This window comes from Paramisgurnus dabryanus, chromosome 5 (genome assembly GCF_030506205.2).
Source record: "Paramisgurnus dabryanus chromosome 5, PD_genome_1.1, whole genome shotgun sequence".
Classification (NCBI taxonomy): domain Eukaryota; kingdom Metazoa; phylum Chordata; class Actinopteri; order Cypriniformes; family Cobitidae; genus Paramisgurnus; species Paramisgurnus dabryanus.
In genome coordinates this window covers 49,480,896-49,508,480 of record NC_133341.1, presented here as the reverse complement: position 1 = coordinate 49,508,480, position 27,585 = coordinate 49,480,896, and the positions used below count along the sequence as shown (strand labels likewise).

Genomic DNA, 27,585 nt, shown 5'->3' with positions numbered 1-27,585 from the left:
GCTGCAAGCAGCGATACCGGGGTCAAGCCAAACATGGCAAAAAATGATTCATACGTGATGACTGTCATGATTTAAGAACTAAGTTTGCATTAGTTTTATGAAAAAAAAGCAATTGTTTCGTATCTTGAGACCACTAGGTGGCACTGTGCCGAAAGAATAGATGGTGCCTCAGGTCATGACTGTGATGACACATACCAAATTTAGTGTAAATACAATAAAGCGATACGGAGATATAGCCTTAAATGACTTGACCACTAGGGGGCACTGACCAAAAAAAAATTGTGACTCAGGTCTTGATTGTGATGACACCCACCAAATTTGATGTAAATACAATAAAGAGATGCAGAGATATAGCCTTAAATGACTTGACCACTAGGGGGCACTGACCAAAAAATAAATTGTGACTCAGGTCTTGATTGTGATGACACCCACCAAATTTGGTGTAAATACGATAAAGAGATGCAGAGATATAGCTTAAAATCTCTTGACCACTAGGGGGCACCGAAAAGTTTACAAGTCCTCCCAGAACATGTTGCTGATGAACCATACCAAGTTTCATAACAATACGCAATTGCGTTTCTGAAATACTTGAACTTAAAGAAAAATTCAAAATGGCCGACACACAAAATGGCCGACCAAAAACCATTTGGTATCGTTTGACTCGGCATGCCTCATGACATCTAACAAGACCAGTCTCATAATTTTACATTCAAATTTGCAGTAGTTATAACCAAAAATAGACATTTTTTATATCTCGTGACCAGTAGGGGGCAGTGTGACGAAATGGTGCATGCACCCTCAAGTCATCACTGTTATGACATATACCAAGTCTCATATTAATACGCAAAAGTTTTGCGAAGATACAGGCTCAAACACATTTTGGCGTGCCCGCCCTCGCATTCTTTGATGCGTTATACGACAACGGATAGGTCTACCGAAAATCTTTTGATAACTTTTTGTCTAGAGTGTCTCTAGATGATGCATACCAAAAATCAAGTCAATCACACGAGCGCTCTAGGAGGAGTTCGAAAAAGTAGCTGTTCAATATAAATCAAAATGGCCGACAGGAAGTAGGTTTGACTCTGACATATTTGGTACATTCGGACTCAGCATGAGCCAAGGAATCAATAGAGTGAAGTCTTATGTCATAGTGGCAATTTAATCAAATGATATAAAGATTTTAAAAATGTATTTTACATATCCTGACCACTAGGTGGCGCCGTCCTAAAGATTTATAGGTGCGCTCAGAACATGTCACTGATGAACCATGCCAAATTTCGTAGCGATACGCCAATCTGTTTGTGAAATACTGGACTTAATGAGAAAATTCAAAATGGCCGACACCCAAAATGGCCGACCGAAAACCGTTTGGTATCGTTTGACTCGGCATGCCTCAAGGAATCTAACAAGACCACCTTCATGATTTTAGACTCAAGTTTGAAGAAGTTATAAGCAAAAATAGGCATTTTTCGAATCTCGTGACCACTAGGTGGCGCTGCGACGAAACATTGCAGGCACCCTCAGGTCATGACTGTTATGACATATACCAAGTTTCGTGTCGATACAATAAAGTTTTGCGAAGATACGGCCTCACGTCCGTTTTGGCGTGCTCGCCGCCTTATATGTTGTCAATTTATACGAGAACGCATTGGTCTATCAAAAAGCTTTTGATAACTTTTTGTCTGGGGTGTCTCTAGATGCTACATACCAAAGGACATGCAAATCGGACGAACGCTCTAGGAGGAGTTCGAAAAAGTAGGTTTTACGGAAAATTCAAAATGGCGGAAAGATGTGCATGACACAAATGACATCAATGTGTGCAATTGAATCATCATGAGCCAAGGATTCAGAGGAAACAAGAATTTAGTGTCTAGGACTCACGGGTCAGAAGTTATGAGCATGAACATAAGTGGATTTTTGGACTGTTGGTGGCGCTAGAGGGTTTGAGTTAGACACACCAATGTTGCTATAGTAACTTCTAAGACTGTCCTCTACATGTGTGCCAAATTACATAACTTTCCTACGTACGGTTCTATGGGCTGCCATTGACTTCAATGGCGGAAGAACTAGGATGAATAATAATAAGAAAACTAACAATAACAATAGGTGTCTACGCCACTTCGTGGCTTGACCCCTAATAATAATAAGAAAACTAACAATAACAATAGGGTTCTACGCCCCTTCGGGGCTTGACCCCTAATAATAATAATAAGAAAGCTAACAATAACAATAGGTGTCTACGCCACTTCGTGGCTTGACCCCTAAAAAGCAACAATATATGTAACATTAATAATAGCAATATAGATATTTACTAGGCATTACAAACATGATGTATTAAGACGGTAAAACCGCATATGCGCAAGCACGAACAATCACTGCCAGAGAAATTCCTTCACCGCCACAGAACTAGACCTATATTGCAATTTCGGAATGCATAAATAGAAATACAAAAGAACAGAAATTCCAGGCTGTTTTATATACTAAGCCAATATCTTAACCCTATTCTTTTTGTTTTATTTTTTTTGTACATTCTGCCACAACGAAAGGAACCCCCTTTCATCCTCACAGGTGTGAAAATGCTTACGTCAGAATTCGTCAAGTCGTACAGTAAAATCTTGTCGTGTGTGACTGCGTCCGAATTATTTTCGTATAAACTCACTCGTGTCGTGTGCGAGAGCTCACGACGTTCCGACCGTCAGAATTCGCACCGTGTATGCCCAGCTTAAGAGGAGCAAACGTATGCGTGTGTTCGTCAGGATGACGTTGGATCGGATTCGCGTATATGCGTGCGTTAACGTATGTGATTACAGAATAATTTAATGCAAGCAAACTTTTTGACAAAAACGCAACTTTATATTGATATCGCGAGACCGCATTTCACCTCGACGAGAAATCTGATATTTACATTACTGGCATAGCCTGATTTGAAACGAACAGTTTTGTCAAAGCAGCAAACAACTGGCTGGTTCTCTTAATTTCTTACAAAAATGCTGTTTGTCTCTGCCTATTCCATCAATCCATGCCCAACGCCACTGATTTAAGTAGGGCCCTATAATTTCTGGGATCACGGAATCGCGGACAGAATCGCGGAATTGGCTAATTAACACGGAATCTAGTATTAACGCGGAATTTTGCGGAATTTTACATATTTTGAATAAAATTATGTTTTTGTGTGGGAGACAAACTTATGTCTGGGGGAAATGCAGACCTGGGGAAGTAAATCTGGGCGACACGCCCCCTCCCGTCGTTTCAGACCCCCTCCAAAACGAGTCGGGTCTGTCTGCGTCCTGCAAGACGGAGGTGTCAGTTGTAGTAGGCGTGACTTGTAGTTGGAGGCGTGTCTTGTACTTTTCTAAATCGCGGTCCACCACGTGAGATCTTTCTCTTACACAGTAAAAAAGCTCTTCTAAATCCTCATTTACACACTGCAAACTTTCGGGAGTGACTACCGCATTTAAATGCTGGAGTGAATCCCCTAAATGTTCGTTACACGGCTGTACAGAACAAGACTCACTCCCGAAAATGTGATGATTGACACAGAGATAACCATAGCAACGTTCTGCTGTCTCGCGTCTCAAAGCTTTGACCAAAATAATTTAACAGCATAATGTTTTGCAATAAACCACCATCTTGGAGTTGTGCATTGCACGCATTTGTAAAACTGCACGCTGTCATGCAGTGTTGCCAGGTCCTCGTGTTTTTTGTACGTACTTTTTTGGGGCTTAACCGTTTATGGCTTGCTTTTGGCTCATGAAGCGAACAAGTTTTTGGTGTTATTAAAGTGTAAAGGTACCGGGACCCAATATTTTGATCCTTGAGGTAAAGCACTTGGATTTATTTCGGTTTATATTGGAATTTTCCTGTTCGCTTTTTTTAGTGCAAGATCTGGCAACACTAGTCCGCAAACGCTCTCTGTCAATTTCTGCACCGCACGCAAAAGACTTTTCCGCTTCAAGAAATTTAGTTTTTCAGAAGAGAGACCTGTCATATCCAATATCCACATTTGAACACTTTACAGTTGAGGCCAAAATTATTAGCCCCCCATGAATTTTGGAAAATTTTTCTAAAGATCTTTTTAATGTTTGCAGCATTGATAAAACTTGATATAATAAAGCATTCACCAGTGCTATTTAGTAGCTTTTGGAACATTTGGGAATATAAAATACATTTTTAGGCTTGCTTTGTATCAAATATAGTGAAAATGGGGAAGTGTGAAGTTTTGCTTTCAAAACACACCTAAACATTCAATCAGCATAAAAGGACTCCAAGGAACAGGGCACTTGAACACATTATTGGGAGAGACTACTTACTCACCATGCCAAAGACTAAGGAAATCAGTCTTGAGCTCAGAAAGAAGATAGTGGAGGCTAGAGCCCGACCGATATGCATTTTTTGGGGCAGATGCCGATACAGATATTAGGGAGTAAAAAAACACTGATAATGATATATCGGCAGATATTCTTTATGTGTATATTATAGTACAGTACACATATACTACAGTATATTATACTACAGCAGGCTACTGTACATATAATACACTATATACATTAACAGAATATACTATATATTAATACTTTTTTGCAATGATCACTCACAAATGTGGTGATCAAACACTTAAAATGACGTGACAAAGACATGTAATATAGGTAGGGCTGGGCGATTCGTCCCCATAAAAAAATCTGAGATTTTTTTATAAAAAACTCGATTTACGATTCGAATCGATTTGTTTTCCCCGACCCCATTTAAAACAAAATAATTGCAAACTGTATATATTTTTAAAATATATATTCATTATATTTCATTAAAATGCATCAACAAAAAATTGGGAAGGAATGAAGATTTGGCGAATGCAAAATGTATGTCAGTGTTTCCCACAGATCTGAAATTTACTTGTGGTGGTAGCTGGTGAAAAGGGCAATCATTATAATCCACCGACAAAAAATGGTCTACTATACATGTGACACAGAACTAATAATGTGTGACACCACACAATACTTTGAATTATTGAACATTAATATTAATTTCACATTATAGTTCATTAATCTAACTACCCCAAACTTTCTTTGTCATGAACAAAGCTGACACTGTTTGTCAAAGCACCACAAAAACACTTTCTGTTTTTGCACTGATATATGAAGCAATTTGATGACCCCTTTTATCAAACTTAATATAATACAATACTATGTACAGTATATTAATAGACAGTGCAGGTCTATAGATTATAAATGTGACTGATGTTATAATGGTAATAATTTCTAGAGATAGGCACTTTTACTGCTTCTGCTTTCTATTTCTCTTTCCCTGATTAAAAAAGCTTAATCCACTCATTATTTCAGATTTAAAAGTTTACTTGCTGTCCCGATGACAGGCTTTACATTACAGCTTAGCGTTTTTTATATCAGAGCCAGCTTTAGCTTTGCTCGTTCAGTGCAATGGGCTTGACATTAGCACTGCTTTTTGCTACAATCTCTGTGCACTTTTAGATTTTAGAAAAGATATGGTCTATTAATAGTAAGATTATAAAAAAATGGATTAAAGAAAATGCAGCGCGTGGTCGCAAAAAGAGCCAGTTGTCATCACCATAGAAACCGGAGGCACGCTGAAACTTCAATCGAGCTTTAGGTAGTGCTCACGGCCGTTCTCCGGTCGAATCGGGTTTTACACACAATATTAATCATACTTGGGACTCAAAGTAATAAACTAGGACCTACCCGGACCAGACTGACCATTTCAAATATAAACCCGGAACCGTACGGGTCCTCTCAGGGAAGAAAGACCTCTAATGGTAAAACTCTGCTGAAGTTCAGAAACATGAAAGGATACAATGTGACACTGAGCTTGCTTCGCGTCGCACCCAATTCATTGAGAAATTTTAAAATCAAATCGATTTTTTTCCCAGCCCTATATATAGGCAGGTGTGTTTTACAAGTTAACAATAAACTTTATTATCCAAAATGATTCTGATATAAGTGCACAAAACAGTAAACTTGAATAATTATAAATAACTTTAAAACACAAACAAAACAAAATACATATAACTTAAATGATTGTCAGTTTTGACGAGAAAAATGTTATATTGGGATTATTTTGAAAATGGAAACTTATAAAGTCATTGTTTATTAGCTTTACAATAAGTTATGTACTTCACAAATTAATTAGAAACTTACCGTTAAGATGACAATGCTTGACTTACTGACAACATAATGATGTAGGCTTATGTTTAATGTACTGCACAACATTTTTATAACACAAACCCACAGTGTTCTGCCGGGACTTTAAACTTTTATAAAACTAAAGCGTCTGTTCTCCGCCTCTTTAATTTAGCGAGGGTGTAAAGTTGCGCAAGCTTATTTAATCAATTGCTTTGAAATGAGCATGTTCAGTAACAGCACAAGCAGCTGTACTCCCACAGACTGCGCGGCAGTTAAAGCGCGTCCTTTCTCCGCCTCGCGTCATTTCTTCCGCTTGCGTTTTAAACAACTCGCAAGTGGACAAAAGAGACCGATTAAAAACACCAAATGTAAACCGGAATGTGTCTTTCTCGCCCACTTATAATCCAATCGACCAAAGCGCGTCTTAATACCAGGTGTAAAATGTTGTGAAGAAACAGCGTGACTGCCAACACCTGAACTGAGGGACTGACTGAAGTGAAGGGGGGTTGGCTGGTGTCACTACAGTGAGTGACCTGGGTCACCATTAGCAACCAGTAGGGCGCACTCTGCTGGACAAACAAGTACTTACATCTTTCAAAAGCATTTAATGTCTTCTGTAAGGAACGTTCATATCGGCTTCATATCTGCGGCTTATACGTCGATACAGATATATCTGCGACAGGCTCATATCGGCCGATAAAACCGGCAAAACGATAAATCGGTCGGGCTCTAGTGGAGGCTCATGATAAAGGGGAAGGCTATACTGCCATTTCCACGCATTTCACAGTGTCTAGAACCGTTGTACGTTGCATCATTGCCAAGGACAAGGAGACAACTTCTGTAAGAAACAAACCTGGGCGTGGTCGTAAGCGCAAGATTTCAAGAACTCTGGAGAGGAAAATAGTCAGAGATGTCAGCAAGATCCCCCGGACATCTGCCAAGATGATTGTTGCTGACTTGGCCTCTTCTGGAGTTGATGTTTCAAGGAACACAGTTGTAAGGGCTCTTCATCGTGGTGGGCTTCAGGGCCATCGTCCCAGAAGGACCCCTTTACTCAAGCAGTGGCACATCACAGCCAGACTGAGGTTTGCCCGTGAACATTTGAAAGGTAAAGATGAGTTTTGGGAGTCTGTGCTTTGGTCTGATGAGACTAAACTGAAACTGTTTGGGCACATGGATGTTGCGTATGTTTGGCGAAGAAAGGGTGAAATCTGCTTTTAGTCTAGCCTTAGGTCGTCGCTGGGTCTTCCAACAAGACAATGACTCAAAGCATACATCGAAATTGGTCCAAAAGTTCTTGAAGGATACCAAAACCAAGGTACTGGAGTGGCCCGCACAGAGCCCAGACCTCAATCCTATTGAGAATCTGTGGCGAGTGCTCAAAGTGAATGTCCATGCTAGGAAACCACATAATTTGGACCAGCTGGAGCAATTTGCAATGGAAGAATGGGCTAAAATCCCTCAAGAGACCTGTGCCAACCTAGTAAAAACTACTCTAAGAGGTTGTTGGCAGTTGTGGCTCAGAAAGGGTACACTATTGACTATTAATGATCAGGGGGGCTAATATTTTTGGATGTTTCTTTTTTTCCCTTTCTTGTTTCAACTCACTATTTAAATTAAATATCCTAATCAAACTTGGTGGATATTTTGTCTTGGTTATTTTGAAAACAAATCCACAAAAAACTTGTTGTTAAAATCAAGAGTTTTGTCTAATTTCATAAGGGGGGGGGCTAATAATTTTGGCCTCAACTGTAGTTTTAATGTACACACTATGCAGAGTTTCTATAAATGCGGTTGTCCCCTGCATTTTGCGGAAGTTAATTCGGTTGTATTATGCGGTTGTCAGAACAGGATTAAGCATTAAAAGTTAAAGTGACAACCGAATTAACAAGTGACAACCATATTAACAAGTGACAACCATATTAACAAGTGACAACCATATTAACAAGTGACAACCATATGAATAAGTGACAACCCAATTAATTTGCAGTGTGTACGGTCTACATCACGGTTCACGGATCACGCAAGCTCTCCTGAATACATCTCGAAAGTTAAGATGATAATCTTTTCCCAAAATTGCCTAATTTGGAGGCTTCAAATGTAATGCAGAGGTCAGGGTGTTATTAAAACGGGAGAGAGTCTGTAGTAGGCCTGCAGTATGTAAGCTTATAATGTTTATAATGTACAATTGACTGTGTGCTGTGTATGTATCTCATATGGTTTGATCTATATTTCTTTGTTCTGATAAACACGAAGCAAGATATTTTGAGGAATGTTAATAACCAAACCAAGCATGAGCTTCATTCACTTCTAGGAAAAAAATACTATGGAAGTGAATGGGGCTCATTAATGGTTTGGTTACAAACATTCCTCAAAATATTTTCATTCATGTTCACCAGAACAAAGACATTTATACAGGTTTGTAATAACATGGGAGTGAGTAAATTATGACAGAATTTTCATTTTTGGGTGAACTATCAATCCGATGCGGTCAAAAATTAGGGTGCACCTAACTTTTGTGCTGGTGCACCTAAGAAAAAATGTAGGCGCACCAGTGCAACCAGGGCAAAAAGTTAGTCTAGAGCCCTGCAAGGATCTAGTAGTCTAGAGTTTTTTCTTCAAAATGATGTGAAAATCATATGGCCTACTCATTCACATAAAGCAAGACATTGATTTACAATTTCTAAGACACTTTTGCTTGGGAAAGGCTGTATGCATGGAGGCGTGAAAGCTCCTGAATAATCAGTGATTGACAGCTGAGAGACAAAAGAGTTCAATAATGAGCCACATAATGAGCCTTGTGGGGATGTTCAACAGTAGGGATTAGGGGTGTGCAAAAAAATCGATTCACATTTTGAAATGGTCATCGGGTCCGGGTCAGTCATAGTTAAATTACTTCGGGTCCCAAAGTCTGATTAATATTGTTCAATTTAATTCAATTAATATTGTGTGTAAAACCCGAGTCAATCGGAGAATGGCTGTGAGCGCTACCGCGCTAAAGCTCACGTGCAGTTTCAGCGTGCCTGCGGTTTCCATGGCGATAACAACTGGCTCTTTTCTATTATTATTAATAAACCATATCTTTTCTAAAATCTATTGCACTGAACGAGCAAAGCTCAAGCTGACTCAAGATTTACAGAACGCAAAGCTGTAATGTAAACTAAAGTCCCCTGTCACTGGGACAGCAAGTAAACTTTTGAATCTGAAATAATGAGTGGATTTAGCTTTTTTTTTAATCGGCAAGAGAGAAATAGAAAGAGAGGCACTTTCCTTGCTTCTGCTCTATCTAATAGAAATTATAACCATTATAACACCAGTCACATTTATAATCTATAGACCTGCACTGTCTATCATTAATATGCTATATTATTGTATTTAATAGAGTTTGATAAAAGGGATCATCTAATTGCTTCATAACAGTTTTTATTTTTGCATAAAGACATAAAATAATATCAAACTACATTTAATTTGTTGTGTTTCTTTTCTTTAAAATTGTATATCTACTACAATCAGTCACATAGGAAACAGTAAACTACATTTACATACTGTGAATCGTTTTTTTTTTTTTAAATCGAGAATCGTTTTTGAATCGAACCTTGAGCCTAAAAATCGGAATCGAATCGTGAAATTTTCTGAATCGTGCACCCCTAGTAGGGATGTAACGATGCACTCAGAGTCGGTTGAAAATCGATCAAAATATGTGAAGATTCGTGTCGGTTGACACGTTAAAAGAATCGCTATACACGTTTTAACTAGCAGTGGCGCCGAAGCAGTGGCCTTTTCTGACCTCGCTTTACAGGCGCAATAGCGGCGAACAAGCTGTAGGGTTTAACAGAAGCAAAAATGGCGGTGGCAAGTGCAGATGGCGTTGATATTGAGGATGCTCCAAACTCATTCAAATCGGACGTGTGGCGGCTAGTGTTGTGCCGATAGACGATAGTATCGTGTATCGACGATCGTCCGACATATCGCCAATGGCAGGCTTTCATGGCGATAGTCATGACGATAGTTGGCGAATGGTTATTATTATCATCATCATCATAGTTTTGCATGCTTTTCCTCGCATGAGGGTTTGTGCTTCACTTTACGCGGAGAGCTTGTAGAGAGAGAGAGTTCCTTCTTGCACACAGATGCACTTAATGCGCGCGTCTCAGACTCGTTCTAGCACCTAAATCCAGCGCGTGGATGAGCAGCTACTAGGGCTGGGATAAACGATTATTTTTTTAACGATTAATCTAGCGATTATTTTTTCGATGCATCGATTAATCTAACGATTCATTTTGTCAGTCCGATTCGACTTCGATTCGATTCGACTTCGATTCGATTCTCGATTATCTCCCCATTAATTAACTAATAGCAAGTTATACATGTTGATTTACATATCTGAATGTAAACATTTCAATATATCTTTATTGCTCTTAAAATTTCAAAATAAAAAAAGACTATACAAGTGCAAAATAATGCATTCTTAGACAGAGGTAGCATTCAATAAAGCATTTGTAGGGCATACTGTGCAGTTAAGTAACCGTATAAAAATCTCAAGTTCAAATTACTTTATTTTACATGCATTTATGAGCAAAACCTCTTCAATGTGCCTTTTGATGGTCTGTGTAATTTTTATAACTAGATTTGTTTAATCCACATTGTTTTCGTGCTGTTCTAGTCCATTTAATGACAGATATAAACTTAAGATAGACTTAAGATAGACTTATTATAGACTTAAGAAGCACATTATTAAATCTCTTTCTCTTAAGTTTGTTAAGATAGATTAGGACTCATTTACTGCTGGACAGAGAGTGAATGAAAGCGCAGTCTTCTGGCAACAGTGACATATTTCATTGCTTTCTGTTAAATTGCTCAAATGACTGTTTAAAACACACTTGGCATCACATTCATGATTTTATGGTAAAAGGACACTTTTTCGCGTAAATCCACGAGCATTTAAACCATAAACAAAGCACTTTCACTTTAATTGAGCGTGAGCAGCGCAGCAGAACCACGCAGAAACGATTGCAGCACTGTTGCTACAGAGCCGCCCAAGTATTTGCAGCTGGCTCCGACCTCCGTTTATATCCGTTTCGAGCCGCGAGCTCGCGCTGCTCATGCGGCGGGGTGCATGCTTGTTAACATGGGCGCTGAAAAAACCACGCGCCGCGCAGCCGCAGGCACTGCTCACCCTTGCTGTGTGAAACCGGCGTGGACTGAAGCCACTCGCGTTGCTACTACTGCGCCGCCTTTTTGGGTCTGACGAATCGACGCGCATATTTTGTGTCGACGTATTTTTTGCGTCGACGTCGTCGATTACGTCGACGCGTTGTCCCAGCCCTAGCAGCTACGCTTCCCTCTGTCTCACATGCACGCGCTCTCGCATCTGTCCGAAGTCTAAACATAAACTGAAGTAGTAATCCTTATGTATTTGTGCGGTTTAATGCGTTTCATGCGAGCTGAGGCAAACTATTCCTTTTGTTTAAAATATAACCCGCTGCATATTGGTGCCATTCTCGCGTACGTGCAGAGAGCTGCGCTCTGTCTGAACTTGAAGTCAGATAGTAATCCTGTTTATGATATGCTTTTCAAGGAGTTTTAGCAATACATCCCTCGTGTTTAAAATATGATTGTGTTCCGCTGGACCAGTGTGTTTAAAAAGGCACCTATGAGAGCACCACTGCTTGACACGTGTAACCTTCTGCAACAGCACTAAACAAAAGCATTTAATTATTTTTATGTGCGCTGCGTGTGTCTGCGCAGGTGCATGTTTTTACAGTCATTAAGTAATCGTGTTAAAAATCAGGATTATGATTTTTCCCATAATTGAGCAGCCCTATCTCTGACATTTCCTTGCACTAGAGAGGTTGTTAGCGCGCAGAGGGTTAAAACCAGCGCGTGTCCTGTTCTCGCTCTCTGGCACGCAAAGAGCGTCTGGGCTTTAATGACGCACTCAGATTAATGGCATTAGTTTTAAGAAAGATGCATTCATGACAGTGTTGCTCTTGTTCTTTTTTCCACCAATCAAGTCTTGTCATAAATGAACAAATAAATAAATGAGTAAACTACTGCCCCGCCCCCCGATACTATCGTGTATCGCCGATCTCGCAGGCTGACGATAGGACGATCTCAAAATGGGGCATATCGCCCAACACTAGTGGCGGCATTTCGGCTTTCCGAAGACTAAAAATGAAAAAGGTGAGGTGGTAACGGACAAAACAAAAACTGTGTGCAAATACTGCAAGAAGGTGTTAATATACACCAATAGCACAACAAACATGATGCAGTATACAAACCGTCACCACAGTGAGAAGCTCAAGTCACCGCCGTTGGTACGTAAAAACCTCTTAGTGGGGCAAACCACACTGACCGGCGGATTTACAGCCCCACTCGCGGCGACGAGTGCAAGAGCCAAAGAGATCACAAGGTGTATCTGTGTTTCCATGGCCAAAGATATGAGGCAGTTTTCTGTCGTCGAAAATGAAGGATTTAAGCTACTCGTCAACAAATTGGAGCCAAAATACACCATCCCCTCACGCCCCCACTTTAGCCAGACTGTCATGGCAGCGCTTTACAGGGAAACAAAATCTAAGGTAATTGAGACCCTCAGAAAAGCACATAGTGTATCATTTAGAACCGATGGCTAAACCTCCAGGGCTACCCAGAGTTATCTTACGGTCACAGCCCATGTGATAACCAGTGAGTGGGAGATGGTTACTTTTGTACTCCAAACTCGCCCATTGTTCGAAACGCATACATAGCTAATATTGCTGAAGTTTTAAAATCAGCTGTGAGTGAATGGGGGCTTCAAAAGGCCAACCATGGAATTGCTGTGGTCACGGACAACGCGAGGAATATGGATGTTGCTGTCAGAGAGGCGGGACTGGCGCCCCATGTCAGGTGTTTTGCCCACACTTTGAACTTAGCTAGCCAAGCGGGTTTGAGTGTGCCCCGCGTGAGTCGTTTGTTGGGCAGAGTAAGACGCATTGCTGCCTTCTTTCACCGAAGCTCAACAGCCACAGCTGCGCTCGCAGCCAAACAGATACTACTGGAGCTTCCACCGCATAAGTTAATCATCGATGTCGCAATGCGCTGGAACAGCAGTCTGGATATGATCGAACGCTACCTCGAACAGCAAGCGGCTGTAACAGCAGCTCTTCTGAGCAACGACGTTCGACGAAATGTCCGTGACATCGATACTTTGGATGGCTCAGACATCCGTGATGCAGAGGACATTGTGAACCTTTTAAAGCCACTCAAAACAGCCACAACTGTGCGGTGTGATGAGAAAAACCCCACTGTGTCTCTCATTGTGCCCTTAAAGCATATGATCGAGCATAACATGGCATCTAAAGAAGAAGATTCCCCCACTGTGAGCAACATAAAGAAAGCTATACTGAACAACCTTCACAACAGATACACTTCAGAGTACAACCACCTGCTGGAGTGCACTGCATTAGACCCCAGATTCCGGGTTCTGCCTCATCTAGAGAAAGACCAATGCGATGATGTATTCCACAGACTGAAGGAGAAAGCTGTACTGATGTTGCAGAACAAGGTGACCTACAGTATTGTATTTATTTTACTCTTTCTCTAAATAGATGTTTTTAAATAATTTGTTTATTATTATGGCATATTTTTCTAAATGTGTTTCCAAATGTGTTTGTGTAAACTCTGAGAAATAATACAAATAAATTATAACAAATTATATTAAAATCTTGTTTTTATAACAATGTAAAACTGTCACTGTCACTGTTGTACTTAGATTTTTACTTTTATTTCTGCTATTCCTCTGTGCAGGATGAGGGCAAAAAAGGTGCCAGTGGTCACCCCCCTGCAGCAGAACAGCCTCTTGACCAGAAAGACAGAGCAGGAACAGAGCTGAAACCACCTCCTTCCAAGAAAACAGCATTGGAAGATCTCCTTGGAGGGACTTTTGATGAACCAGTTGCAAAGCACATCACTCAGATTGATGCAGAAATGATTAAGTACAGAGCTGAAACATCAATTTCCCTCAATAGCTGTCCACTCAAGTGGTGGAAAGAGAATGCTAGGGTATACCCACTGCTATCCAGTATAGCAAAAGCATATCTCTCCACACCAGCCACCTCTGTCCCTAGTGAAAGGGTTTTTTCGTCGGCAGGGGACATTGTGAATGTGCAGAGATCTCAGCTTCTGCCAGAAAATGTGGACATGCTGATATTTCTTTAAAAAAAACAAGTAAAAAAAAACAAAGAGTCTTTTTTGACTTGTTTCCCAGTGTTTTGAAACAGGGTTTGAATCGAGATACATTTAGTTTGTTTATATGAAAATATTTATTTTATTTGGGATTTGTTTTAATATTCCAATTTAGTTTTGTTATTTGACAAAGATGTTTCAGTTTCAAAAAGAAATGTGCAGCAAGTTTGTTTATATGAAAAGATTTATTTTATTTGGGATTTGTTTTAATATTCCAATTTAGTTTTGTTATTTGACAAAGATATTTCTGTTACAGAAAGAATTGTGCAGCATTTTGTCTGAGTGAGAATAAAATAAAAGGAAACTTTTTCATTTAACTTTCTTGAATCTCATTTTGTACAAGAAATCGCATTGTGAATCGCATCGTGACACCAGTATCATGAATCGCATCGCATCGTGAGTTCAGTGAATCGTTACATGCCTATTCAACAGGAAAGTAACTTTCTCTGTAGTAAAACCATGATAAGGTTTACTTTTCAATATAATGTAAATACACACACACACACACACACACACATTATATATATATATATATATATATATATATATATATATATATATATATATATATATATATATATATATATATATATATATATATATATATATATATATATATATATATATATATATATATTTTCTATTAACTTCACAAGTATAAGTTACCTTTTAAAAACCATAGTAGCCTAATCATGGTAAAGGTACTGTTTGGCCATCGTAAACTTGGCCAGTGAGAGGTTTACTTTTGTGCAGTAAAAAGCTTAAAAGAACAACTGCCTATCGTTGTCTGGACTATTATTTGTGTTTTTGTAATCATTATAGTAGAAACACAACAAGGGACACGCGTGATAAACCTATCAATGTTTGTTTACAGCCGCCGCCATTACCTCACGTGTTGATCATGAAAGCAGTGAATGTGCACATGCGAGTGATCCTGTGTTTAATAAACCTGCTGTGCGGAGATATGCGCTTAGACGCAACTAAATAAGGATTGTACTGTTTGCAATCACGTATTTTATAAAAATACCAAAAAGCATGTCGAGTTTCCTGACTCGCGTGTTTGTGTATGTACGTTCCCGTCGCGTCAACTGTTTGACGGAAGACAAAGAAAACACTCGCGTCTGGAGATACTGACACACATACGCAAGTAAATAAGGATTTAGATGTCATGTTTGGTGCAATCGGATGGAAATACAAGGAATGGAGAGACTGGATTGTGGATTGCGTATCCATTGACTGCAGGAGGCACGAGTCATGCATATGGATGTTTCTGCTTGTTCACTTCAATGGCGCGGGGGTGTGGCGATCTCTTCTCATTACAGATAATGAGGTAACTGGAGAAATACGGTACTTCTCCTCCTTCTCATACAGTTTACACCGAAGGACAATATCTGTTTTCAATCTCATTTACATCATTTAAAAGGAGACATTCCAAGCATTATGTAGACATTTATCTTTTGTTTCTACGACAAGTATTCGTTAAGTTACAGTTTATTTTTCTGACGCGTTTCTGAAAGGACTTCACTGAGGGAGAGAGAACAAAACGCGCAATCGCGCATCATGTTTATTTTCTTAATTTTGTGAAAAGCACAACATTCAGTTTTTTTGCAGAGTGATTGAAAAATAAAGAGTTTGCGGCGCCCGCGCCGCCGTCGACCCCAGAGTGTTAAAGAAAATCAAATCAAATTTACTTGACCTTCAAGGGGGCGGGGCGAGCCGTTAGGAGGGTGGGGCGCCCCCCATTTATAATGGTAGGGGGAACACTGGAAGGCATTATCAGCAATGACATTGCAACAACGTCGAGCCCTATATAAAATATAGTAAAGACAACTCCAGCAGAAACAGCTAGACGGTCAGTCCCATGGGTTTATTGTTCGCTACGTCAGAATTAATTCGGCAAATGTGTTTCCATCCCCCATTTTTCGCATTTACTCTTTTTCGCATAAATCAAAAACCACCTCAAGCGAACATAACAACTTTTTTGCTCATTTTTAATGCAATACTTTAAAATGTGCATAAAATCATGGTGATGGAAACATGGCTAGTGTCTTCAATGAGGCATTGTTGATGGGAATGACACAATTTGATTAATTTTTATTTTTGTCAACAAGGTAAAAAAAGTATATTTATTCATATTATTATTATCATCATTCTTAAGAACTGTCTTCTCTTTATGCAGAGCAGTGTTTTAATCTTGAGCTATACAATTTATGTTGAATTAAAAGAAATGGTTTAAAATGGTGTATAACACAAACTATTTTAACAACATTGTACAACAACAATTGTTTTGGAATTGACAAAGTTTTTATTGTGACCGCAGCTGCAGGAGACAGCCTTCAAGAGTAAGTAACACCACTTCCCTAGCTTTTGCCTTTATACCTGGCAAAAAAATCAGAGCCGTTGTTTACTGACAAGCTTGGCCATATCGCATTAATTATCGCAGGCAATACATCCTCAATTATTACCGCGATATGGCCCAGCTCTGTGGCTCTGTGTAGTAAATGCTGCTCCATCTGAAAGCAGCTGATGGCGATTTACTACTAATCAAGGAACCAGCTTTACTGAAGAGATGCCCATGACAATCCCCCGATATATCGCCCAGCCCTAGATTAGCCAACGTCCTGTCAGAACATCAGAACTGCAGGCACCGTTCTAAAAACCATGGGTCTGAGTCTAAATATGACAAACTAATTCCAACTAAATGGCCCATTCCAACTAAAACAGTAAATGTTCATGGTTTTATTTGAAAGAACTAACAAATTCTACCGTCTGTTAAAATTTCATTCAAATATCTGATGAAATGAGAAGGTTATAAGCAATGTTAATAAGCAGAATTTCCGGTCACACACACATTGACCTCCATATATAACTTTTTCCTCGATTTCTAATATTAAAAATATAATAACTTTTTCAATCCTCAATGGATTTTTACAATCCAGGGGCCTCATTTATCAACAGTGCGTAGAAAATGTTCTATATTTGTACATATGAATGAAATTTAGAATGTGCCTAAGTACAAAAAAATCGGGATTTATCAAACGTGCGCACGGGGTTCGTACGCACATCAGTAAGTAATCCTTGATGATAAATCCCACTTGTTCTTAAGCACCATGCTCGTGCACGTTCATGGTCATTTGCATTCTGAAACGCCTCCAATGAACCATATATGGTGACAACCCCCCCCCGTTATAAGTCACGTGGTTGTGCTTTTTCCCTCATCGCACTAATGGCAAAGAGAGCAAAAAAGAGAAACTTTACAGACACAGAAATTGAGTTACTGGTGGATGAGGTTAAATCCTAATAACAAATCCTGTTTGGTTCACTTAGTGCGGGAGGAATGACTAACAAAAGAAAACAAATCTGCATGGGAACATGTTAGCAGTGAGTTTAATTCCGTTGGGTATGAGAACACTTCTAGAAATAAAAAAGTGGTTTGACATTAAATTATCAGCCAAAAAAAAAAAAAAAACGCGTCACAGCACCCCGACGTGAAATCTGTAGGAGGACAGACAATGACAGAACTTTCCTTGGACAGCCGCATAACCAGCATCATCGGCGCGATATCTGAAACGCGCTCCCGGCGGAATGGATGATTTGCCAAGTCTTCCAATAATGCAAGATAAGCCACTGTGTCAAGCATTTGACGGAGCTTTCTTATATAGGGTTAGACACTTATTTCATTAATTAACTTCAATACTGATTTGCAGTTACTTTATTAACAGTAATCATTTTTAACACCTGGGGGTGGATAATAAATAGACAAAGTGTTCTTTTAACACTGGGGATGGACGGTCCTGTGTAGTATCGCTATTCTACCACTAGATGCTCTGCGTACGCATACTCCGAGGTGTGCGTATATTTACACACATTTCTATGTATATGTGCAATTTGATAAATTCCACACTTTGCGTAAAACTGTTCCTACGCACACTTTACGCACACTTCTGTTCGTACGCACGCTTGATAAATGAGGCCCCTGGTATCTTTGTAAATGGAAATGTCTGCTCGGTCTAGTCATGTTTTTGAAAATGTTGTCATCATACCTAAATAATCATAAATGTTCTAACCGAGCATTCTTTGGTGGTTGCAAACAGGAAGTAATCAGCAACTAAGTTACTATTACAATTAAGATGTTAAAATCTATAACATAACAGATTAAGAGCTTTTTAGAAATCACGTGTCAATGTTATAATTAGAAAATATTCTGGTGAGTGTCAAAGTAATGTCCATATGGCAAAAATATACAGCTATAAGATAATACAACATCTTTTTAGTTAACATTTTGTTTATAGCTACATTTAAGCAGACAATAAATGGGTTGTTATGAACGCACTGACAGGGCCCTCTTACAAAGTTGCTTAGGGCCCCCAAATCTCTAGGATCATCTCCGAGTCCAAAAATAGCATTTTAGTAACGTTTATGCAAGCCTAAGACAAAAATCTAAGTTATATTTTTTGGGAACGGAAACTGCAAGTTTCTTTTTAATAAGCTACATGCATATGGGGTTTTCACATACGCAGTAAGACATTTATACAAAGTTTAGAGTAGAGGAATAACAATAAACAATAATGATGTGGCAGAACATAGGTTATATGCAAATTTTGAACGTTGGAATAACAAGTAGAGCCGATAATGATAGTGATGATAACCGAAAAATATACCACTAATGTACTATTCGCACGGGATAAGTATTATCTGGGGACCTAATGTGATTTTAAAAAATGACCTACCTACGTCTGAGATTCGTGTGGCCGGTTCGCATGGGATAAGCAAAGCCTGTGATTTCACTTCAATTTACTGACTTATCTCCCAAATATAATGTTGAGGCTTTGCATAACACTATCACGCAACACCGCGACACGCTGTTAGAGGTACCTTTACCAAATCGTTTCGTTAAATCATTGAATGTGTGCAAAAAGTGAAACTGAAATGACAGAATAGCGTCTTCTGCCATTAGATGCAGTTTTAAAGATTAAAATTAATGTATATGATCAACACAAATACAAGGCGCAAAAATATAACTGATTGCTTACCAGCATTAAATAAATTAATAAAAACAACCAGCTTTTAATAAAAACAACGTTTTTTCTTTGTGTATCAACAGCGTCCGCTCCGTGGACGAGGTTACAGCAGCATGTAACGCCGATGGCTTTATTATTAACTGACTGAACACTTGACTCTCGCCTGGGCAATAAGATATGCAAGTGTTTCATCAACAATATCTGCGTGAAACATAAACATGATGATCATCAACCGACTCGACTGTTTCAGTACTTCATCTACGGAGGGTCTGCTTTATTAACTGCTTTTCGTTTGCTCCGCGTGAGCTACATTTTTTGCTTCTGTACTTTTTACTCGCATATATTTCTACATATTTTCGACCAAGGAACACACAGATTATAATATAAGTTATTATGGATAGCAGTTAAGCTTGTTCTGAAATGATGAAAAAAGCCAAATGACTAAAAAGGATCTCTCCAACTTAATTTCATAGATACAAATTAAAAATGTCCTATATTAATATTATGTATTGCCTTCTGTATTGCATTCGTTCTGTACACGTGCACAAATACTGCATAATTGTAATTTCTTCAAGACACTGCTGTGTTCTGTATTGACAGATTCTTTGAAAAATTTGCAATTAACAAGCCTAAACAACCTCAGTGCATCTCGTTGTTCCGGATTTAAATAATTATTTTATTTTAATAAACAAAGGGTTGTGTATACAACGCTATTGAGCCACCCAAAATCACCACAAATGAAATTCCTTTACCATGACAGCCCCACCTAAACTTAGAGATCGCAAATATTGACAGTTCTGCATATTTTTAATTTTAAAATCAGAAACATACTAATAAAGCCCTCAAGTTTCACCATGAAAGCCAAAAAAAATCGGAGGGATGTGTCTCTGTATGTGCGCTTCACAGCTGCCGTGCGAGAGGCACAGAAACTGAGAAAAAAATAAAATAAAAAAGGCGCACTGGTAACAAATGCTGGCCAAATTACAGAGATGCCAATTCGCACGGGACTAATATTATCAGAGGACCTCGGCGTTCGGCGAAATATGGTAGGTCATTTGCTGAGGAATTTTCACTTTACAAATTACAGACATGGCCGATTCGCACGGGATTAAGATCACAGACAACCTCCGTAATTATTACAAATCACAAGAGGTCACCAGGTAATACTAATGGACTCTATGCACGCTTAACTTCCGCGTTTGACTCAAGGCTGCTCTTCAGTTTCCGGTACGGGAGATTTAAAGCGGAGTGACGGCAGAATCGCTAAATTTACTCGTTGTTTGCTGGATTTACCCAAATTTACAACCTTTGATGTGTGAAGAATTGTCCAGATGTGCAAACTCGAGAAAGGTTGCAAGTCGTCTTATCTCTGTAATCATTATGATATGTTCATCATACTAGCAGAGCTTACATTGTGCTGTTTTTATGATTCAGGATTAATGTCTTTGTAATGTTATCTTAAAGTGTCAGGTAAATTAAAAGACGTAAATGAAATCTCACTGCTATATGAGGAAAAAGCAACACGAACTGCAGCAGGACTTATATTAAATGTGACGTTTAATACCTTTTTTTTGTATATTCACGTCGATTGTCAAAACATTTTTACTTGGATATTTTTGAGTCATATCTTGGAACTTTATAGGATATAAATAACAACGCAAAAAGAACTATTGACTATGGTAAAGTCCATTTAAGAAATCTATTCCATTATTTGTTTATTTCTTGTGCTGTTTGTTTATTTTAATACCCCGTGTATTTAGTTTGTTGTGTGTGTGTTTTATTTTTCTCTGAAGTTATTCTTGTTGTCATTGATATGAATTTTCTATTTGTCTTTTGCATTTGTTATTAATAAAGCATAAATGCGCAAAATGTTTTTTACTGTTCTAACATTTTGCTTGTATAACCACAGATGTTATCTTCGCTAGTACTGATGATAACAATTATACAAAATTCATAAGTATATCAACAACAGATGAATAGCACTGTTATCAGTGCAATTTCTTTCTAAAACTAGTGTTAATGCAGATACAGGGTAGCAGTGTAGAAGTTGTCATGCTTGAGTCTAATGCTGTAAACACTATGACACACACCAGTGGTGGCTAGAAGTTCGGTTCTCCCGTCTATAAAAATATACTTTCATACGTTTAAATGTCATTATGGTATTAAATGTGAAGTATAAGTTATTTCTATGTAAATTAAACAACCATCAACAAAATTTGCAGTGTTATTTTGGCTATTTTGGCAACCAACGTTCCTGAATATCATTGAGCTCTATGACTGGCGGAAGTAGTCCAGCATCCTGAGATTTCACCGGAAATACGTCAAGCACCGCCGTGCATAGAGTCCATCCCGTGCGAATAGGGCTTAATACTACTAATGTGCAGCAACAACAGCAAAGCGAATATACAGTACATATGATATAATGTGGTATTCACATATGAAGTGTAACTGCTTACCTGTGGATTTGAGGAACTCCTGTGCAGAGCCCAGGATGACATTACAGTCTCTGTCTGTGCATAAGAAAAGCCCAACAAGCGTGCGTCCGTCTGTCATGCGAATCGTCATGCTTTTATTGAGGAGATTCTCAAGTTTCAACCGAGCCAAGGAATAAGATGAATCTTCCACCTGAAACAAAACATACTTACATAAACGACATTGATGTGGTGGATTCGTCCGAATCAACTCTCTTCAACTGGATCTGACTCTTTGATGCAGTGACGTATTGTGTAAGAATGTGCGTGTTTACTATAAATGCTATAAACATGCAATATAAAGCAACAAGCAATTAACAGTACAAATAACACCAAAAACATAAATCTTGACAAAACCCATAGTCAATCATTAAGCATACGCCATAAGCAAAAGCCATAATGCTGGCTAGCTTTAGCTATCCTGGGCCCACATTTGCCAACTTATTCAAACCTCAGGCTGCATTTCCGTGCCATTTTCTTCACTCTCGGTTGCCATTTTATGTTCCTTGGGTTTAAAGTAGTGATGTTAGGTTCTCGAACGAATCGTTCTTTTGAGCCGGTTCTCAGGAAGTAACCGGTCGAGCCGGTTCACAAATCGAACTGAATCGAACTTTAGTTTTGGGCATAGGTTCCGGGTTGATGACGCAGGACGCACAGCCGAAATAGCACGTCGAACTAAAAAAGAACCGAACGAAGATTGTCGATGATTGCCGAGGCGAGGATTGCCGATGATTCTGACGGATGAGTTGCTGACACTGCGTGTGAATCACAGAGGATTTGAACGAGCCATTCTTGTTTTATTAGTTTCTTGATATGCTTGTTTTATTAAAAAGCTTTAGTTTTAGTACGATTTATTGTGCATGCAAATCATATTGTAGTTGTTTAAGGAAGACCAATGAGTTTAAAAGACAAGTTTATTTATTCTTTATACTTACACATCCGCAATTGTGCGCCAGTGTCTTTTTCTTATTCAAGTTGTAGGCTAGTCAAAACTGGTAATATGGCATTTACAATCCGCGATTGAAACTGTGAACACAAACATTACTAACTTGTGAATGAAAGGCAATAAATCAGCTATGCCTTCACAAAAACTACTTTTTATTTGAATGTTTTAATGTGTTGACACAAACGACTTTATTTGAATGTTTCATTGATACAAGTAATTAGAAAATAAATGCGTAGCAATGTCATTTCTTGATGACATCAGCAACCGTTGAATCGGCTTTTTGAACCGGTTCAATGAGCCGAACTGTCCGAAAAGAGCCGGTTCGCGGAAATGAATCGGACTTTGCATCACTAGTTTAAAGCATTTAGAAAATACAACACAATGCTCTTCATGTCATGCTTTCTAACGTTAGTGATATTCTTCTTCTTTTGATTTTATGGCGGGTTGAAAACCAATTTCATATTTGCATACCGCCACCTACCGTGATGGAGTATGAAGAGATTGAACTATACAAGTACACCTGACTGCAGCTTGCAGATCGGGGCGTGGGTGACCCTAGGGTGGAGCTGAACGCGCAGCCCCTCCCATAACGCGTATCATCGGTTAGTAGCACAGTAATGACGTCGACGCCACGGTAAACAGGAAATGCGGTTGAAAACAGTGCGATCTTTAAAACGTGCGCCATATCGCGCTGACGTTATGAAATAATACTACTGAAATTAATACTTTAATAAAACGATTCAGTATTAAAGAAAACTATAAGTAATAATGAAAGCAGCAAAAATGGAGTAGAGCACATAGTTTCAGCTATGCCTGATCTAAGGTGAACTTATAAGGAATTACAGAGTATTGTGTAATATCTGTGTAGATTTTAAAAGTTTTGCACATTATGTTGCACTTCACTGTGTAAATTACAAAATTACTGTAAACATTAATGGCACCTTATATATTTCTTATTTGAATCACTCCTCTAATAGTTCTTGTTTATTTCTGTGCTTTATATAGGCTATTACACATGTATGGCTATGAAGTTGTTTGCAGTTAAACTACATACAGTACAGTGTCAATCTCTGTATCCCTATGCATGCCACTAAAAAAAAAACCCCATACCAGTGATAACTTTTATTTCAAAACAAAAATCATTGTTTAAAAGACATAATACACACATACAGATAATCACGTACATTAATCGTTCAGACACAATCTACACAGCCTGAAGTTCCCCTCCATCATTGAAAAAACAATCAACCGAGCAATAGCCCTGAACCTCCTTGTCGGAATAAAACCCATTCAGGACTCCCCTTCTGCCATCACCTACATATCCAGGTGGGCAGTCCTTGTATATTTCAAAGTCAACGATTTGGGCACCCGGAGCTCTTGCCCATATTGTCTGGAAAATGCACTCCAGTTCACAACACCTAATTTAGATAAAATAAAGAACAATATTGCATCGTTTTGAAGAAATTGGCAATTGCAAATAGGCATTAACATAGTAAAGAGTCATACAAGGATTTTTTTATGTATATGTTACACATATTACAGGAAAATGTTAGACAACATATGCTTGAGTGTTATTGGCTTTGTCTGTACAGTAGAGTACCTAAGAGACTTACTTTGTTTATGAACAACATAAACCAGTTAAAAAAGTTTGTCAACACAAGCTTAAATTTGACTTGAGAAAGCCTATCCTAAAAGTTTGAAATAGAAGTTTGAAGAATTTCAGCTTGCAGATCAAAGTAGTTTTCAAGCTGAAAGTTTTGAAGGCAATACCGTCTATCAGACACAGACAGACGGACGGATAGACATGACAGATGGATAGAAATAGACAGACAGAGATGGATAGACAGACAGATACATTGGAAGAACAGACAGATAGATAGATTGCACAAACGAACAAACAGAAATAGATGGACGAACAGACAGACTTTCTCAAGTACCTTTTACAGTACTCACAATTTAGATTTAAAAAAACTTACTGTCCAGCCATACAAAGTGGACATTTTCTCTGAATTTGGGCTTGCTAAAAACGTCCCTGAAAACCTTGCATGTCAGGGAAAGTCACCATAAAGCCACATCGTCTTCTCTGTAAGGACTCCCATCAGGATCTGCCAGAGTAGGGCTGCACGATTCAGAGAAAAAAATCTAATTGCGATTTTTCTGATCAAAATTGCGATTCGCGATTTAAAGTGCGATTCATTGGTATATAATAAAAGAGCTACATCCAGGTTTGTTGTGGTGGTTTTAATAGCACCAAAGAAAGATGCTGTGCTACTGTTTATTTAAAACCTCTTAAACATTGTACCAAGTTCTCTGCAGGACTTTGCTCTTTTGCAGACTGTGAGGATGTCATAAATTGTCTTTGTGTTACATGTTTATGCTTTACTTTTGTTTGGTTGTTTAAAAATAATTTTTGGTTACTTTCTGGTCTAAGGGTGCACATTAGATCAAAGAAAGGACACAGTTTTCATTTTATTTAAAGTTTGAATGATGTATCTCTTACCTTTTGTTTTTCGGGGTGCATGACTGCAGCATGCTATCCGGGAGTAAAGTTAGAGGATGCGCGGCCTTCCTGTTTCTGATTATATGCTATCCTGGAGGATTATGGGTAATGTAGGCATAGTCCATCCAATATGAGTGAGCAGGGGGGGGTCATTGTTTTGTGTCTGTTTGGAATATTATTTTTGGAAATGTATTGTGGTTATTTTTGTATTTTGTTTTTTTATTTGTTTGGGGATTGTTTATTTATGTTAAGATTAATTTTTAACTTAAGTGTTAAATGTATGTTGCTTGTATATTTATGTATATTATTTCAATTTTCCCTATGTTTGTGTATATTGGTTTAACCCTTACTTATATAGGGTTCCTTCTCCTTTGTTAAGTCAGTTGTTTTTGGTTTGGATGTTGCACTGAGGTCTCTCCGTGAGGAGGATCCCAGTTAATTTTCAGGGAGACAATAAAATTCCCTTTTTTGTGATGGCAAGCAGTGTGTCCTGCCTTTTTCTCTGCTCACATCCCCACACAGACAAACTTTTTTTTTTTATCTAAGAACATTAAAATACAATTTAACAAAAATGTATTGAAAGTTTTATTTAAAATAACATATAGGCCAATGTATTTTGGCTGTCACTTAGTGATGGGAGAAACGAAGCTTTTCGAAGCTTCGAATCAATTGAACCAATTGCTTCGAAAATTGATTCAGTTTTTCGAAGCAGTTCGAAACCCACACACGCTGGCGACCCCTGCTGGTCAAAACAGTGTAAAAGCAGATCTGTCCACACAGTTTACACTTTTTTTAACAAAATAATAGCAAGATTTTTATTAAAATATTTTTAAAAAAATATTTAATTTAATTAAGACATAGTTAAAAGTGTATAATGTGTTTTTAGTTTTATTTAGGGCAAACAAATGAATAAAACTAACTACCCTTTTAATTATGCACATTTTTGTCATTAAATCTGTCTATAAACAAAAAGTAGACAACATGGCAGTGTTATTAGTCAGAAGGATAAATGTTTTATGAACTTTCATAATAAAACTGACCCGAGTTCACCTAAACTTATTAGACACTGGTCATGTGATCAACTCCCCCTAGTGGTGAACCATCTGATTTTCGAAACGTTTCGAAACAGTTATGACGTAATGAAGCCTCGTTTGCTAAAATCACGTGACTTTGGCCAGTTTGAAACAAGCTCAGAACCACTGTTTCGAAACAAAAGATTCGTAAATGTTTCGAAGCCTCATGAAGCAGTGCTTCGAAAACGACCATCACTACTGTCACTACAACAATGCTTCTGACAAGCAAATTTTTTGTTTTTTCTTTAAATCATAAGACTATACTCATCTTGTTTTACTTTTCAGGCATCTGTAATAAATGTAAATATATTAGTTATTAGAATCTATGATTTAACATAAGCAAAAAATACAAATAAAACACTGCACAGTCCTCACTGTAGGATTTTAAATGTGGAACTGCAGAAGCTTGTTCAGTTAAGAGTAAGGAGTGATTTTAATTTTTGGTGTGTAATAAACATTTCTGACACAGAAAGCACCAGGTTACTGTCTGTCACTTTAAGACACAAGACAGCTTTAAAACTGCTCTGCTTTAATGTACTGATAAACATCCAGCTGTTTATGTCCACTTAGACAAGAAAGAAAACTTAAGTTTAGTGATCACGCGTGTGCTGACTGCTCTCTGTGTGCGCGCTTCATGAACCCTCGTGCCTGTAAATATTCAAAGCGGTGCAGATGTGCGCGTGCAAGAAAGTATAATGTACTTCATCTGCTGTGTTCCGGGCTTTAATGAAAGCTGCTTATAGTCTGATGAGGCGCTTGTCATTGTTTGCGATGCATGACGAGAAACGGACGTATATAAACCTTTCTTTAAGTCCAACATTACACAAAAGGGAAATGTTTTCGCGCATTTCTGTCCTTTCATTTGCCGGTTAATGAGCTATAATGGGTTTTTAAAATGACTGAATCCAAAATCTGACAACTTCATGACATTACGCATTGTGCAGTTAATTCCATTTGTATGCATTTCGCGATTCTGTCTGTGTTTTCCGCATCGCGGAAATCATATGGCCGTACACTTTGTTGAGGAGTTGAACTGCTGCTCGCTCATGTTTTCCAAATGGTGTTATCTGACGTGTAGTCAGCACCTCAGTGTTAATGCACTCTATTGGTTTAAACTGCATCAAACGTAAAATGTGCATGAAGCGAACTGTCAAAAACTGCGTACTAGATGATTGTTATATTTGATAGTTTTGAATCGA

The 27,585-nt window shown here is 38.4% G+C and overlaps 2 protein-coding genes across 7 annotated transcripts in view; one reads left to right on the top strand and one right to left on the bottom strand.

Moving 5' to 3' along the window:
* The window catches only part of naa38 (N-alpha-acetyltransferase 38, NatC auxiliary subunit), a 156,598-nt gene extending 133,820 nt beyond the window's left edge, over window positions 1-22,778 (bottom strand). For 2 of the 6 annotated variants that reach the window (XM_065284619.2, XM_065284620.2), the window contains exons 1-2: window positions 22,319-22,475; window positions 21,853-22,021 (exon numbers count right to left, since the gene is read on the bottom strand). In XM_065284619.2, the coding sequence (XP_065140691.1) occupies window positions 21,853-22,021; window positions 22,319-22,363 (214 nt within the window). In that variant the 5' untranslated portion in view covers window positions 22,364-22,475. Of the gene's footprint in view, window positions 1-21,852; window positions 22,022-22,318 lie in introns of all 6 variants that reach the window. The other 4 variants (XM_065284621.2, XM_073814781.1, XM_065284622.2 and 1 more) reach the window with 4 other exon arrangements.
* Window positions 12,922-14,639, top strand: LOC135774482 (E3 SUMO-protein ligase ZBED1-like). Its single transcript, XM_065284618.1, has 2 exons — window positions 12,922-13,695; window positions 13,944-14,639. The coding sequence occupies exons 1-2, from the start codon at window positions 12,994-12,996 to the stop codon at window positions 14,346-14,348; spliced, it is 1,107 nt and encodes a 368-aa protein (XP_065140690.1). The 5' UTR covers window positions 12,922-12,993; the 3' UTR covers window positions 14,349-14,639.
* Window positions 22,779-27,585: the final 4,807 nt, after the last annotated feature.

Bases quoted from the DNA above. Each gene is read 5' to 3' on its own strand.
- LOC135774482 (XM_065284618.1), top strand. From the start codon at position 12,994: ATGGATGTTGCTGTCAGAGAGGCGGGACTGGCGCCCCATGTCAGGTGT. The intron at 13,696-13,943 runs GTGACCTACAGT...GTGCAGGATGAG, and splicing joins TACTGATGTTGCAGAACAAG to GGCAAAAAAGGTGCCAGTGG.